Source organism: Vipera berus (assembly GCF_964194415.1).
Source record: "Vipera berus genome assembly, chromosome: 2".
NCBI classification, from domain to species: domain Eukaryota; kingdom Metazoa; phylum Chordata; class Lepidosauria; order Squamata; family Viperidae; genus Vipera; species Vipera berus.
In genome coordinates this window covers 172227007-172244365 of record NC_138203.1, presented here as the reverse complement: position 1 = coordinate 172244365, position 17359 = coordinate 172227007, and the positions used below count along the sequence as shown (strand labels likewise).

At 41.3% G+C, this 17359-nt stretch overlaps 1 protein-coding gene across 1 annotated transcript in view; it reads right to left on the bottom strand.

Moving 5' to 3' along the window:
- Positions 1-17359, bottom strand: part of MGAT5B (alpha-1,6-mannosylglycoprotein 6-beta-N-acetylglucosaminyltransferase B) — a gene marked incomplete at both ends in the record, with an annotated part of 257340 nt that overhangs the window by 82775 nt on the left and 157206 nt on the right. The window contains 3 exons of the mRNA XM_081320209.1: positions 7415-7584; positions 7749-7913; positions 9141-9311. Of these exons, the coding sequence (XP_081176335.1) occupies positions 7415-7584; positions 7749-7913; positions 9141-9311 (506 nt within the window). The remainder of the gene's footprint in view (positions 1-7414; positions 7585-7748; positions 7914-9140; positions 9312-17359) is intronic.

Sequence of the window (17359 nt, the reverse complement as noted above, 5' to 3'; positions counted from 1 at the left end):
AGTCCAAATGCAAAATTTGGCTTCCTTATAAATAGGGAGTTTACAGTAGCATCATGTGAAACGATGGGCAACAGATCTCAAATAGAATAGAGCTGGAAGGGACCTTGGAGGTCTTCTAGTCCACCCCCCCTGCTCAAGCAGGAGAACCTGTCCTATACCATCTTACTGACTGTCCAGTCTCTTCTTAAAACCATCAGTGATGGATTGCCCACGATTTCTGGGGGTAAACTGTTCCACTGGTTGATTGTCCTCACTGTCAGGAAGTTTCTCCTTAATTCCAGGTTGCTTCTCTCTTTCATCAGCTTCCATCCATTGCTTCTCGTCCTGCCTTCTGGTGCTTTGGAGAATAACGTGACCCCCTCTTCTTTATGGCAGCCCCTCGAGTACCGGAATACTGCTATCATGTCTCCCCTATTTCTTCTTTTCTTTAGATTAGCCAAACCCAAGTCCCACAGCTGTTCTTCGTATGTTTTAGTCTCCAGGCCTTTGATCATCTTAGTTGCTCTTCTCTGAATTTTTCTTCCCCCCCCCAAATCATTCATCTCATGGTTACAAGAGGAGGAACCAGTGCAGCCTATCCTCCCTTCTCATTCATCTGCCTGGATGTATCTACCTCTTATTTTCTCAAGATCTTTGCGGGCAGTCATCAGCTTAAAAAAAAAAGATCAGTTCTATTACAGGGTGCCATACAAATGAATCTGTCTCTGCAGAAGCAGTAGACTGGAAGCAAGTGCCCTTAGCAGGAAATTTGTCCTGAGAATTAGCTGTTCACAAAGGGATGTAAATTTTCAGTAACTAAAAGTCTTGTAGTAGAATGAGGAGTTTGCTCCCTTGATAATATCTCTATTAAAAGTAAACAGGTATAATTATACCATCAATATATCTTGAGGTTTTATCTTTTCCTGGCAAACACACTTCCCTTGATCTGTGCCTGTTGGGAGTCATTAATTCATTGAGAAGCATTATAAGGATAGGAAGTATTATGTTCTATTCTCCCTCTTTCTTTTCTTTTTTTAATTACTGTGAGCTTATTTACATTGAAAGCCAGTGTAGTGTTGTAGTTACAGTACAGAATTGTATATTGGGGATTTTCAGCCAAGAAAACTGGGTGCCTTAGACCAGTCACTATCATTTAGCCATATATATCACAATTAGTAATTGTTAGGGCTGCACAATGAATAGGGTTGATTTCCCAGAAGGTGCTTCAGCATGTACAAGAATATAAAGGTACCACCTGTTTAACACAGCCATGCTTTGCAGCAGCTGTAGAGAACAGATATCTGTTTGTCGGAAAAGATAAGCCAATTTATAATGTTGCTGACAGGTTTTACAGTCACTCTTTTCTTGCCTTCCTACATGTTCCAGATTATCCTTCTGGAATTCTACCTAAAAGCAATATACAAACCTAATGGGTTCTAGAATTTTTCCCAGATCAAAGTGATTTGCTCCCTTAATGCCACTTTTGCCTTCATATCAACATTTTGGACTTTCCAGAGACACCTTTTTGCCCACGTGAGAAATAGGCTATGGATAGATTAGTTCTATGAACTAATTAAATTAGGAGACACTAAATAATTGCTATTCTTGAAGCTCTGTTTCCTGGATTAATACACACATATCCAATTTGTTATCTGAATTTCCCATTCTACTGGCAGTTATTGAGGCCTATAATAACCTATTAGGACAAAAAAAGAGCGACATTTGCATTCTGTTCTTTATTCACAAACCTCAGGGCAGTGATGATACATGGAAACATATCACACTTAATGATGCAACCTTTCATTCATCTGTTCTTTATTTTGTGCCATTCTAAATTGGAAAATCTACAGTTAACTCTGAATTTAGAGAATACATTCTTAGCTGTAGCTTTCTGTTAATCAGATCTTTCTTCTTTTTTGTGTCCATGTGTGTTGTGCCTATGCACATAGTACATAGGGATGAGTGTTCCTGTAGTATGGATGTCTGAATAATTTAATCTTTATAAACTCTGAGACTAACTGCCTGTATCTTTTGGACTAAGTAATTTTGTGCCTCACCAAATGTCAGGATACATTTCTTGGCTAAAAATAAAATAAAACAAGCAGCCAAACTGCATTTTTAAATGCCATGTATGAAAATGCATTTATGGAAATGTATATTTTTAAGATAAAATAATACATCTGTGTGTGTATCAGATCCATAAATAAAAAGCAAATAATTGATAGATTTTTAAAAATTGGCAGATGCAGAAACAGGATTGATGCATAAAGAAACAAGAAAGAGATGCAAACAAGAAAAATTCAATTGTCAATCCCTAATATATCACATAATGAACTAAAGTAAAACAAAAGCTGTTATGTACTGGGTTTTGGTGATACACCATGTGGGTTGCTGGAGTAGCTAACGGCTCTCCAGCAACCCAGACTAACTGTCTCCTGTCCTGCAATTGGCTAGCCCCAGGCGGCAAGTGTTGGTTCAAACCTATTGGCTGCCACCTAGGGGCTAGACTATATATTGCGGCTGGTTGCAGCCCATGCTTCAGTACAGTTCTAGCAAGAAATAAAAGTATGAGTTATCCTGTACTCAGCCTCGTGTCATCATACCTGCACCGAAGAGCCCACTATTTAACAAAAGCTATTTTCATTGATATGAATGCCTCAAGATAATTTTGCTTGCTACTTCACTGATGGGGATGTGCCATATTATGAGGCTATGGGAATCACTAAAAAGAGGTTATGGTTAGCCCCAGAGGTCAGAATATGATTTTTTCCCCCCAGTGTTTTATTCTGATTTTCCATCTTTGTTATCAAAGATAGATTGATGGGTTGCATAATTGTAAACTGCATTAATCAAACACTAAACCAAACTAAATGGGTGTGGGAAGTTGACACAAAGCTCTTTATAGCTTGATTGATGAAACATGCTAAGTTACAATTTTATTTGGTTATGGTTTATAATGTTGGTTTAGCATGATGGATAAACACAATCTCTTTCTATGAGTTTTACATTTATATTTAAGCAAACATTTTTATGCTGACATCTGTTGAATTTTCAAGTCCCTTAAATTACAATTGTAATTGTTTCAGTAAAGTTTTCCCGCTGTGTTTTATACCTGTACATGCACATCTTGATAATGTAGCCAGAACATAGTGTATAATGATTAATGCTAATGAAGCAGAGCAGTATTCATTATTCTGTATCTGGATATGCAAAGCGGATAAACTTGAATCTATAACAGAAGCCCCAGAAAAAAATGATAACAAAACATTTCTCTCTTGCTGCTCAGAAAGTAATAGAAAGTAATAAAACCCTAGTCTCTAGGTGAAAAGCTATCTCACCTTTATATAATAGAAGAAGACAGCTTTATGAACCTCTTTCCATTCACAATGATAAGGGGACAGGGATAGGCTTTATTATGCCAAGCAAAATTCACTAGTTAGGTATAGGTTGGAAAATGTAGAGCAGGGGGTGTCAAACTGCTGGCCTGCAGGCCAGATGCATCATAGCGAAACCGTGCCCACCCCATTGTCGGCAATGGGAAAAAAGTTGCGATACGTCTCAACACATCACGTGACATTGTGAGTTTGACACCCCTGATGTAGAGCAATTACCCCAAACATCTTTTCCTAGTCACTTCAATCCTTCCAGTCAGATCTGGCAGAAAGGCAGCCAGTTTGGTATGGTGGTTAAGGCACCAGGCTAGAAAACAGGAGATCGTGAGTTCTAGTCCCGCCTTAGCCATAAAAAGCCAAGTGGGTGACTTTGAACCAGTCACTCTTTCATAGCCGAACTAACCTTAGATGGTGTTGTAGGAAAAATAGGAGGAAGAAGGAGTATTCGATTTGTTTTCGACCTTAGCTTGATTATTAAATAAATAATAATTAAGGTGAAATATAAATAAAACTGATATGGGTCCCATTCACTAAGGAATGTCATCTGCTGGGACACAGGAGGAGGGCCTTTTCTGCTACAGCCTCCACTCTTTGAGACATCATTACCCTTGAGGTCAGACTGATCCCAACCCTACTGGCATTCCAGCAGGGCCTGAAGTCCATGGCTCTGCCATCTTACTTGGGATGTGGTAAGGGTGGCATGAATTCTGGAAAATATCTATGCTGTTAGAGACGCTGATTATGCTTTCCTATAAATCATTTTTTAAAAAACTTTATAAGTAGCTTTTACTCTTTTAACGGTCTTATGCTATCGTGATTTTGATCATTTTTTTCCACTGTTTTTTTGTGGTTTTAGTTCTGTAACCCATCCAGAATCACATGTGTGAGATGGGCAGTTTTATAAAATGAACCAATCAACCAACCAACAAAATGGAACTACATACAGGATGCTATAACCTCTCATCACCGTAATCATGGTGCAAAGGTGGTGGGATACAAATATGTGAACAACTGGTTCTCTGTGTGGATGCCGCTTCTGGAAGTCCATTCTGGGCCTGGGCAACAAAAAATTAGCTACCGGTTCTGCTGAAGTGGTGCGAACCAGCTGAATCCCACCACTGTGCAAAAGGTAACAACATATGGAACTTCCCTTTCTCAGGCTACCCACAGTCCTTGCTCCTGTCTCATTTGCACTATCACTGGTACTAATTAACAACTTCACACTGCCCATGGAGTGTCTGAGTCATTTTTCCTCTTGAAGTCCTAATAGCTACAGCACCGGGCCATCTCTGCCTAACTGTTCTGCGTAAAATATGCTGTCTACAAAACAAAAAAATAAGGTATGAAAGGAAAATTCTGCAAAGTGCTAAAAAGTATGAGTTGTCTGTTTTTAATAGATTGCCACCAATTTCATTAAATGGAACACCTTTCCTGACCTTTAAATTTTACACAAAAAAAGTTTCCTATGATTTTTGCCACCAAAGCATGTTAGAATAAGTGAGAAGAAGAAGAGCAAAAGAAATTAAACCTTTGAGTGGCTCTGCTTATAGAAGGCCATGTGAGAGAGAAGGGCATTCTGGTAGGGACAGGACACAAAGAGCATGTTTATTTCCGGTGGGACAATGGCTGCTGAAAGGAAGGAAGTCCTTTGCTAGTTACATACAAACTGGATGTGATTCAGGAAAAGATCTAAGTCTCCATCAGACCAGCCTCCAAAACATGGGGAATCTCAAAATCTCCTACATATCCTTGAATATTCTGATGTTTTAAAGCAGAATTCCTCCTTTTATCCTGATACAATTTTTGCCCAGGAACCCAATCGCACACACTTTAATAACCATTCATTCTATGATACAATTAGGTGATCCTTAAACAGTGGTGCACTAGCCATTTTAAACTGGTGCAGGATTGTTGCATCTCCATTGCCCCCTAGACCTTCTTCTGCAGAGTCATTCTTCACTGGGCATCAGGAAAGCTCTGATCTTTCAAACCAGCCTTTTCCCCAGAACCCACTAGATCCCCAAATTAATCATAGTCAGAGGCCACTGGGCTGGCTTGAAATAGGGCTCACCCCCAAACAACTAAAAGACACTAGGTATGGGCCAGTGGTGGGATTCAGCTGGTTCGCACCACATCGTCAGAACCAGTAGCTAATTTTTTTGTTGCCCAGGCCCAGAATGGACTTCCAGAAGCATCACCCACACAGAAAACCAGTTATTCACATATTTGAAGCCCACCACTGAGTGTGGCGTACCAAGAAAGAGAGGTTCCCCGTTGCACTGGGCAATCACTCCCATGTGCTTGAGACATAGGTTCAGTACATATCTGCTGGCAAAACCTGGAAAGCAGAGGGCAGAATGATATAAGAAGACTGGAAAGTCATACCAAAATATTACAGACAGGGCTGGGCGATCTTTATATGACGCTTTCTTTCATGTGATAGTGCATTTCATTTCCTGCAATGTTTATTTTGGCACCTTGATCTATTTGGTGTAGAATAGCAAAAAGCTAGGAGTGATCAGGGAGCATACTACGCTATTCAGACTGAATCAGCAGCCGTTAAATACTAATCAGCTCAATCCTGTTCTGATCCCGTTTGCTCTTCCTTTTCTTACCCCGCATCAGAGAAATCCTGCATTATTTAAGAAGATTACTTTTCTTTGCTTAATTTAGTCTGGAGTCACTTTGCTGGGAGGAGAGAGAATTTTTTTAACAAACATTCAGCCTGAAAAAGAATCCACTGCTATGGCAAGGAGGTGTGTGTGTGTGGGGGGAGGGATGGGTGGCTTGTTTAAAAAATAAGCTTGAGTCCCAGGAAAAATGGCTTTTTTCTTGCTAAGCCAGCTTTGTTTACCCTCAGCAGTTATGCAGCATTGTTAAATCATCACTTGCACCGTAGGAACCTTTGATTAGCTGGGCTCATTCTATGAAAGAGGATTTGCTCTCCTATCTAAGGGTGAGAGAGTCGTGAAGAAGGAGTAACAGTTAACACAGTACATATGTGAAAAAAGCAAAGATTTGTTTTATAGCAAAGATTTGCTTTAGGGAATATTTTAGGCTATTATAATCAGTTCCTTTTTTTTCCTGTGAAATTAAAGCGGCCTGACATTAGTGATAGCTTTGGTTAGAAGAAAGCAGATGGTATGAAGATATCTACTGTATAATGCTTTGAGATGCTACTAATGTTACCATGCTTATCTGAGAAAAAGCAGCATTATTTAGGGTTGTATATATATCTCGAGGGACGCGGTGGCTCAGTGGGTTAGGACGCTGAGCCTGTTGATCAGAAGGTTGGCAGTTTGGCGGGTTGAATCCCGAGTGTCGCATAACAGAGTGAGCGCCTGTTACTCGTCCCAGCTTCTGCCAACCTAGCAGTTCGAAAGCATGTAAAAATGCAAGTAGAAAAATAGGGACCACTACGGTGGGAAGGTAACAGCGTTCTGTGCACCTTTGGCATCCAGTCATGCCGGCCACATGACCATGGAGACATCCTTCGGCTTTGAAACAGAGATGAGCACCGGCCCCTAGAGTTGGAAACAACTAGCATGCATGTGTGGGGGAACCTTTACCTTTATATATCTCATGGGGCATTCTTGATGTTGTTGATCACATAAACATGTGAACACCATTTTGTCAGTTTTCATGCGTTAAATAATTTTGTGTCACTCTTTACAGAAGAAAAAGGACAAGGCATATGGGAGAGTGTATGAATAATGTCATTATATCTGTTAGTCATCAGATTGCGCTAGCCATAAAACACCTGGGTGATTTTTTTTTCTGTAATATTCTGTTATTGTATCAAATAACTCTTCTCTGAATTCTGAACTGATAAATCTTCTGTGCCTTCCATAGTATGAGGAAGCCAAATCTGTGAGAGCAAGGCATTCAATCTAATGTAATGAAACAGAAAGCCCTTCAGTTTTAAGTTACTTTCAGACTACTACCACCACATAAGAATATTTTTTTAAAAACAGGCCTTCTATGCATATTAATAAGATTGTTGTGCCATAAATGCAATGCTTAGATTATGGAAGAAAACCCACCTCTGAAGTTCTTTCAAAGAGACTGTGATCTTCAGACTATGGCCCAGGATGTAAAGAACAGCTAATATATCTGCCCATTGGACCATCTCCCCCAGTGGACCCCCTTTTAGTACACGAGGGCTGAAAACATCTCCTGATTCTTCTGTCAAGAAGCCAATGTGGATCAAAATCTAAAAAAGCCAAAAAGAAAAAAAAGGGTGTGTGTGTGTGAATAGAAATAGGGTTTTAGGTAGGCAAGAAATAAATTACAAAAAAAACCCAGCACAACTGAATCTCTGTACCTTACACTTATAACCCCATACACAATGAACAAGCAACTAATTTAATTTTGTACCTGCTTCTGATCTCTGTGTTTGCCCTCCAGTTTCTGTTCCAGTTTATGGGAGGCCTTCAGCCATTGTGCAGCCAAATGACGGATCCGTTTCTTCATGAAGATCAAGGACTCCTTGCCACTGCCAATTAGCTCCAGAAGATAGGAGAGGTCTCTCTGAAAAGCCGCCTAGGAGGATAAAAAAACAATGGATTTTCTACTCATGCAAGGCTCAGTGATTTTCATAAGACCTATCAGTTGGGCATATGCTCTTCTCTCCATTACCTCTTTGGGTAAGATTAAAAATACTACTGAAATGGTTTAGGATAATATGGTGAGCTTAGGATTGTATGCTGAGGACTATTTTGAAAATTAATTATCAGGTACAGCCTATTGGTAGAAGAAGTGATGAAACTACAAACCACAGGTTGTTGTAATGTGGAATGTCCTGGTTCATATTTGCAGCAACCATGTCCTTCTCTAGGATACTGATTTACTTTCTCACATCTTGTAACCACTGACAATTGTACAGTCTATTTGATGCAGTTTTGCTATTAAGGTTGGGGTTTTCCCACCATAACTTTTATTTTATAGTTCTCTAGACCTTAGAGCATACAACTGTTATCTGGATGTTAATCAGTGGTTTCATTTTGCTACTGTCTTAAGAGCATCTACCAGTTGCATTCATGACCCCAATGGAGTGACCGCTCTATGCTCAGTTGCTAACACAAGACCATCAGGGAAATCCAGGGGCATAAGCTAGGCTGGTAGGTCTAAACCATCCTAGATGGGGACCGTGACAAACTACTTCCAGACTGTTATATGAAAAATAGTCTTATAGTTATTGGGAAAAGCTAAAAATAGACTTCCTTCTCTTTCAACTTTCCCATTCTTGCCACCTGATTTTCTGGAAGATGTAGAAAGACTAATTTCCCTTATTGAAATTATAGGCAGCATCTCCTTACTCAGGCATTCTGCCTATATTAACACTACTACAACATCAGGAAAAAATATAACCAGGAGGAAAACTCCCCCTATTGCACCTGATCCTCTGGTAATGTACTGTGTGCTCTGATTTTACTTATATATATTTAATGGAAAATGGAGAATAGAAATTGAGTGGGATGTGTGATCATACTTAGCTGTAGACAGTATAGAATCTTTTCCTAATCAATCTTTATTACGGTCATAGAGCAGCAAGATTATTATTTTTTTGCTCCTCCCATACTCATCATAAAATTGGAATTATTCAGGAACTATAGTTTTTCACAAACAGGTGTTCTGACACATGTTTCTCTGTGGATGGTTGCCCAGGTCCATTACCATCAAATGAGAATATTTAGGCTAGTTTCAAAAGAAAATCACTTTGATAAATTGGTCATGGCCCTGAGTTAATCCAAAAGCAGCAAGTCTTACCTGTATCCTGGGTGACGGGTTGGAAGAAGGGGCAGCTGCTGACTGATTTCGCCAAGGCAGCACCGGGCAAAACCACTCAACTTCACTGAGGTAGATGAGGAAGGAGCATTCTGTGCCATCCACACCAAAGAATGCGTAGCAAGGGTCCGACGTCCACCGAGCCCTCATCCACTGCAAGGCAAAATATTGTTTTCATGATAATACAAAGGAAGATATGCAACAAGTACAAGTCTTGTGAAGGAGGGGGGGAAAGGTAAAAATACAGCACGAGAAAAAACTTTGTGTGCTTTGTTACAGGAGCAAATTCACAGTATGCCTTGTGAAAGAAAATTGTGTTTCAACTAGATTAGATTCTGTTATGTTCTTATCTAAATGCAGAGGAGGAGATGCTGCCAGAGGAGCTCAGAGTAGCTGTATCAATCCACTATTCACAAAGTATATTTTGCCTTTTATTTCAGTCAGTACTAGCAGAGAAAAAAGAATCAGGGGAAAAATAAGTATGTTGGTTGGGAAGTTTCAAAAACAGGTGAAAGATCATTGCTAGCATTAATATTTTATTGCCCAGCAAGGCAGAGCTGACAATCCTGCACTAAGATATATATCCAACCACAAACCCAAACTCTGGCTCAGATACGTAGATGACACCTTCGTAATCTGGCCACATGGCAAAGAAAAACTGGATGACTTCCTCACACACCTCAATAGCCTACACCCCAAAATACAATTCACCATGGAAACAGAAGCTAACAATCAACTTCCCTTCCTTGATGTCTTAGTCTACAAGAAATCCAACGGCTCCCTAGGACACACTATCTACCATAAAAAAACACACACAAACCGCTATCTGAATGCACTCTCACACCACCACCCAGCACAGATCAACTCCGTAGCCAAGACACTCATCTCCAGAACAAAACACCTAGCTGACGAACAACACCTAAAAACCGAACTACACACTCTCACTAATGTACTAACAGCCAATGGATTCCAAAGAAACACGATTACCAACTTAATCCGAAGAGAGACACCCACAAAAACCCAAGACAGAGAACAAGAAAATGGCAAAGCCCTCCTCCCATACTTAAAAGGGATCACAGACAGAATCAGCAAGGTCCTCCCAAAAACACAACATCAAAACAGCATTCTACACAGACAGAAAAATATCCACCATCCTAAGAAACCCCAAGGACATAATTGGGTTAGAAAACCAAGGAGTATACGAAATCCCATGCACCACCTGCCCCACCACATACATTGGACAGACCAACAGAAGAATAAGTGCACGCATTGAAGAGCACAAAAACTCACTCAGAAAGGGAGAACAAACTTCATCCCTGGTCCAACACTTTGAAGCCACGGGACATGAAATTGATTTTAAAAAAACCAAAACTATCGCAAAATTTGAACATTTTAACAACAGAATAATCAGAGAAGCCATTGAGATAGAAAAACGCCCCCACAGCATGAACAAACGAGATGATATCTCTCGCCTACCAGCCATTTGGAAACCCGCCTTGATTGACAGACGAGGCCCAACCACCAAGAATGATACCAGACCCAAACTCATGATAACATCACATGACATCACCACCACACAACCATTCAAAAAGCAAATCTGAACCCACAATGATAACGAGGCACAACCACAAAACAGAAACCTAACTACAGCTGCAACATCAGCCACTTTAAACCCCTCCAAACCACACAATAAGCAAACTGACACCCACTATAAAAACATGGCACCACCACAAACACGAAGCCGAACAAAAGCAGCACAACTCACCAGCTCAGGTCTAAGGCTGGCAGCTGAGACCAGCCCATCCACTCAAAACACACCCCCACCCAATCAGAACACACCCACCATTCAAAACACACTCCCACCCAATCAGAACACACTTAATCCCCCACCCAATCAGAGCACACCTCCACCCACAGAACACACCCCCTCTGGCAGTTTAAAAAAGAGGAACAAACAGCCACTACCACATGCTTCTCCCAGAAGAAGGAAGCTATATCCTCAAAATGTTACTTTGCATACAAAGCAATAAGAATAGGCTCCTCTGTGTAGATAAATCATCCTCCATAATTGCTGGTGCCATCCTCTTCCAAACTTAACTACAGAAATGAATCCACTCAAGAGACAGACCTCCACTCCCAATATGTAAAACTCACCAATCATTCAGACAGGAGATCAAATTACTGCCACCCACAATTAAATCACACTTAAAATTTAACCCAGGCCTGAACAAAGGCAGCAAAAATGAATGCTACAGAACTAGAAAAATCTGAGTCATGTAAAAGTTGTGTCTTGTTAATCTAGCAGTTAATTTGTATTGTCAAGTAGTTAGATTAGTAGCTGAGGTTCAGTGGGGGAGGAGATAACTAATTTTAACTTATGGTTATGCCGTCCAGACAGTCAGTGCTGACTTCAGCTGAGTCCCTGGACAAATCCCTGCAGTTTTCTTGCAAATATTTCACAAATGGTTGGCCCTTGCCTGCTTCCTAGGTCAGGTAAGCCCAAGGCCACCCAGCTGGCTTTGTGCCTAAGGCAAGACAAGAATTCAGGGTCTCCAGGTTTCTTAACTACTACACCAAATTGGCTTTCTATTTTAACTTATAGTTAAACTAAAGCATTGGGATGCAGCTGTATAGTGCTGCACACATCCACATCCAGCTGTAATGATTTATATGAATGATTTTGAAGCAAGTGGAAGAGATGCTGCCTGGGGAATGATCAGATAAGGTGGGGGGGGAGCCCACAGCTGCTTAACAGGCAGAGAGGAAGCTCAGAAAGAATCTCCCCTGTAAAAAGGGAGGGTGGGAGATTTGTAGTTTCAGTCTTGCAAATTCCTGTTATTGGAACCTTACAATAAAGTACTGCTGAATTAACTCATCTGATCTGTCTCCTGTTTGGTCTACCTGGCAAGGCTAACTAAAGTTCTGTTCTATGTTAAAAGCACAACAAATATAAGGTGCCTGAAGCTCTTCGGGCCAGAGATGATTTTCTAGATTAAAAATAAGCAAGATGATAAATTCACGTTGTTGCTATTTTTGCATTGCTTGTGTGTGAATAATTAACACGGCTGTGAAAGTTACATCCATCCATTAATCATGAAACACAGGATAACCTAGCTACTGTGATTTGAGAGCAAGAAACATCTATCCTCACTCTCCCACTGTCAAATGAGAATTTGTTCAGGTTTTTTCCCCCATTAAGTTAGCCTACATCTCTACTTGATTCTTTTGAATATGGAATATAGTATTGTCTCCCATTTCAATAGCGCGTTCAGGGGAAAGTTGGAATTCTTTTAGGTGTATCTTTTGAGGGTTTGCATTATCAAATGAAACAGGAGGAGGAGGAGGAGGAGGAGGAGGAGGAGGAGGAGGAGGAGGAGGAGGAGGAGGAGGAGGAGGAGGAGGAGGATAAAAAATTCACACTCGGTACATTTCAAATGTTGTCTCACATAGTTGCGATATCTAGGATAGTCTATTCTGCATTACTAATGCCAGTTTTATTATTAGATGTAATTAAACATAATAATGAAAATGTTTCTTCAAGTTATTGGACCCTAATGGAACTTCAAATCCCTTTCTAGAATTTTCAGCATTGTTGTTTCTATTGAGACTAAGTTGAAATGTGTGGTACATTCATAGCAGATGACAAACGACTTCAGCATTTCCTTGGGTGGGAGCAAAGAAGGTAAATTAATTGCAATACTTAATAGTTATTGCATTTCCTGGACTTTTGGAAATTCATGCATATCATTTTCTGCCTTTCCAGCATATACTACCATAGCTTCCCTCAGGATCACCAAATATTTAGCTGCATCAAAAAAAAGGGGGGGGGAGACTGACCCACTAATGGTAAGATTTTCTAAATTTTAGATTGCTTTCTGGAGTAAACTGTTCCAATATTGTAAGGGGGGAGGAGACTGACCCACTAATGGTAAGATTTTCTAAATTTTAGATTGCTTTCTGGAGTAAACTGTTCCAATATGCTTGCTAATTAGTCAGTACATCACTGTAACCACAATGCATAATAAGTGCAAAATATTTAGAATGCTAAAAGAAATAACATATTTTTGGTACCATCTACTAAAAATGTAAGGTGGGGGGGAGTGCAATGAACTTTCATCCTAAAGGCCTTCATTTATAGAAAACAAGGAAATGGATTTGTGGGTATCTGACCATAAAGCCTATTCTAGAGCTGTGAATCCATGGCGCTGGGTCTCAAGCAGCTCTCTGTGGGTGCCTATGACTTCCCTAACTCTCCATATTAGTGATACAGCAGCGATTGCCATCATTCTTAATTTCTCAGGAGCCCAGTGACCACAGATCAATCAGCATGGATAAATATGTGCATCTTTCTGAATGTGAATGTGTATGTTTATGAAGTGTGCACGTGCAACTCCCAAGTCAGTTGCATGAAGCTCTAACTCTAAAAAACGCAAGCCCTCCCTAAATCTTAAAAGGCTGCCCCATCACTCCCTACCCCATGCTTCTTCCCCATTATCACTAGTGATGTTTCAAAGTACATCTGGTGCCAATTTTATGTACGAGATAGGAGTGCTATCCCCAGGGTTTAGGGCAAGGGTAGGCAACCTTGGCTCTTTTATGACTCGTGGACTTCAACTCCCAGAATTCCTGAGCCAGCTGGCTCAGGAATTCTGGGAGTTGAAGTCCACGAGTCATAAAAGAGCCAAGGTTGCCTACCTCCGGTTTAGGGGGAAAAAATGAAGTGATTTAATTATCACCAACACAAGCACAACACAAGGACAACACAAGTATAACCTAATCATGAAATCTAAGAATCTTTATAGAGCCTCGGGTCTATATTATACACATGGGATTAAGTTATTTAAACTTTGCCTTATGTTAATAGATCAGAGGACTGATATAATTTTAAAAAATAGTAAAACCAAATAACTTAATAAACTAGAAATCTATAGGTCTGTGGTGGCAAACCTATGGCACGGGTGCCACAGGTGGCACCCAGAGCCCTCTCTCTGGGCACGCATGCCGTCATCCCAGTCCTAGGCCTTCTGCTGGGTTTTATAAAACTTTTTTTGCTTTAGGCTTCCGCCACCGTGTACAAAAAAAAGGTTCAATCAATTTCAACTTCTCACAGGAAACGAAAAGTTCTCGCAAAGTTGGAATTGATTGATTGAACTTTTTAGTCCCACCCAGTCTGCCTTTACCACTACAGCCATGCGCACCCAATGGGCCACACCCATCCAATTGGCCACACTCATTCAAAGGGCCACGCCCACCCGGCAGTTTAGGAATGGTACAAACTGTGAGAGGATATGGGCAGGCTGAGGGAAGAATGGCTGAGGACAACACATCTAAATAATCAAAAGCCAGCAGTGGGTGACTCACTTTATTTCACCAATTTAGTCTGAGTGAAGAGAAATCTGGGAAGACTTTGAGAAAGGACATGGCTACTGTTAAGTCGTGGGCTCTGGTGAGCAGGAATGAAGACACAAGGCTGAGTACAGAGAAACTCATTCTTTTATTCTTGCTGGAACTGTACTTGAGCTTGGGCCGCACCCAGCCACAATATATAGCCTAGCCCTACGGTAGCAGCCAATAGGATTGAACCCGCACTTGCCACCTGGGGCTGACCAATTGCAGGACCAGAGACGGCCTGTCTGGGTTGCTGGAGAGCCGTTAGCTCTCCAGCAACGCACATGGTGTGGTACCACAAGCCCAATACATAACACCCCTCCCTCCTAAGATCAGGCTATAATCCCCTTAATAAGCTTGACAACAGTCAAGACTTATGAATCACTCCCAACAACCATAATAACATAATAACAAAAAAAAACAAAATAATAAATAATAATGCTTATAAATTCAAGGTGGCTAGAATGACATTAAGCGACCTTTACAGATGTGCCATTGTAGTAGGGACCACAATAAGATTAAACAATGTCTAAACAGCTTGCCAATGCAGAAAGGACTACAATGAGATTAAACAACGTCTCAATGAACATGCTTACAAGCAGTACAGGCAGTTTCAAAATGCCCCAATTTCTGTAGGTAGTGGTACAATTGTCACAACACTATACATCACTTTATTTTACAATATAGTCTGTGAGATATGCTGGAGGTTTGTGTGGCCTGGAGGAACACCTTGGAGTTCCCCTCACTTTGTGGTCTACCAGCTTACCCTGTGGGCTGGGTAGACCCATGTCCCCTTGTGATCCATTGTCCAGGGGGATTGAAACGCTCTGGCTGGCCTCACCAGGTTGGCCCACCCCAGAGTCAGTCTGTTCTGCAGAGTAGGCACAGCGGTTGCTAAGATACGGCTGGCTCGCCTGGTCAGGGGTTCCATGTTGCATTTCTGAGCTTCCTGGTTCTTCCTCAGAATCAACTTCTGCTGAGAAGGGAAAACCCTGGTGGTTCTGGTGTGGGCTGGCTTGGGTACCAGTTTGAGGACCTCAGGAGGGACTTATGCCATAGTCCTCACTTAGTGACCATTCTGGAAACCTCTTTCTGAGTTGGTCGATGTGTCTTCTGAGCAGTCACCCTCCCTCCAACCCCAGTTCATAAGATAGGGGTCCGGATGCCTTGGTTACTTGACCAGGAACCCATAAATTCCCTGGCCCATAGTTCCTGGCCCAAACCCAATTGCCCATTTGCAGCCCCATTGGGGGTTTTGGTCAAGAGGCTTCTAATGCCACTCTGGATGCAACCTGTCCAGTTTAGTAATTAAACGCCTTCCCCAACGTAGCTCAAAAGGATTTTTACCTGTAGCAGTGCAGGGCGTAGAATGCTGGCAGAGCAAAAAATCTGCCAATCTGTGTTCAGCTTGTCCATTCGAAGAAGGATGAAATAGTGCAGATGTAGCATGTCTGATGAGGTTAGCTCTAAGAAAAGCCTGAAACTCAGTGCAGTGAATTGAGCCCCATTATCAGAAACTAAAATGTCAGGCAACCCATGTGTTGCAAAGAGTTTTCTCAGCACCTGGATGGTCCTAGCAGTAGTCATATTAGGAACTGGAATTACTTCCAGCCATTTTGAGTGGCTATCCACTACTATCAGTAAAAGCTGTCCTTGAAAAGGCCCAGCGTAATCTATGTGAACCCTGGACCAGGGGGTATGTGTTTCTTCCCATCTGTGAACTGGTGCCTGAGGCATTTCAGGCCTAGATTGCTGGCATGTATAGCAACCATGAACTTGATCCTCTACAGCCTTATCCAGGCCAGGCCACCAAAGGTAGCTTCTAGCTAAGGCTTTCATTCTTACAATTCCTGAATGGCCTTCATGTAAAGAGTGTAAGACTCTGTCCCTCATTGAAGGGGGAATTATGACTCTGTTGCCCCATAATATGCAGCCCTTCTGTGCAGACAACTCATGTCTCCTGACAAAATAACTTTGAAATTCAGAGCCTGGACTTTTTTCCAACCAACCCATGTATACGCATGACAACACTCTGCTCAGAATTTTATCTGTGGCAGTTTCAGCAGCAATATCCCCTGCATGGAGGGGAAACTCAGGTAAGTCCTGAATGGACAATATTTTAGCAGCAGGAGCTGGATCAGGATCCATTAGTGGCAGTGGTAGTCTGCTGAGGCCATCCGCATGGCCCATTTCCTTCCCTGGTTTATGAATTAACTTAAAATTGTATGCAGACAAAAATATAGACCATCTCAACATTCTTGGGGATAGTATGTGGGGAGTTTGTTTGTCTGTTGTGAACAACCCCAAAAGAGGTTTGTGATCAGTGTAGACAGTGAAATCCCTGCCATATAAATAATCATGAAATTTCTTAACTCCAGCAACTATGGCCAAGTCTTCTTTATCAATCTGTGCATAATTGCGCTCAGCAGAAGATAAAGTCCTAGAATAAAATGAAATAGGAACCTGTGTCCCATTTTTCTCTATGTGGCTTAAGACTGCCCCCACCCCATAGGGAGATGCATCACATTCAAGACATACAGGTTTAGACTCTATGTAATGAGTTACAGTGGACTTTTCTGATAGAAGGGCTTTCAGATCCTGGAAACTTTTTTCATGTAAGTTAGTCCATTTCCAAGGGGCTTTTTTTATCAAGCAGCCTGTGAAGGGGCTCTGCTATCACAGCCTTATGAGGTAGGAATGTGTGATAAAAATTTAGGAGGGCCAAAAATGATTGCAGCTCTCCCTTTGATTTTGGCCTTGGAGCCATTTTGATGGCCTTCACTTTTGAATCCATTAGCATCGATACGGAACCC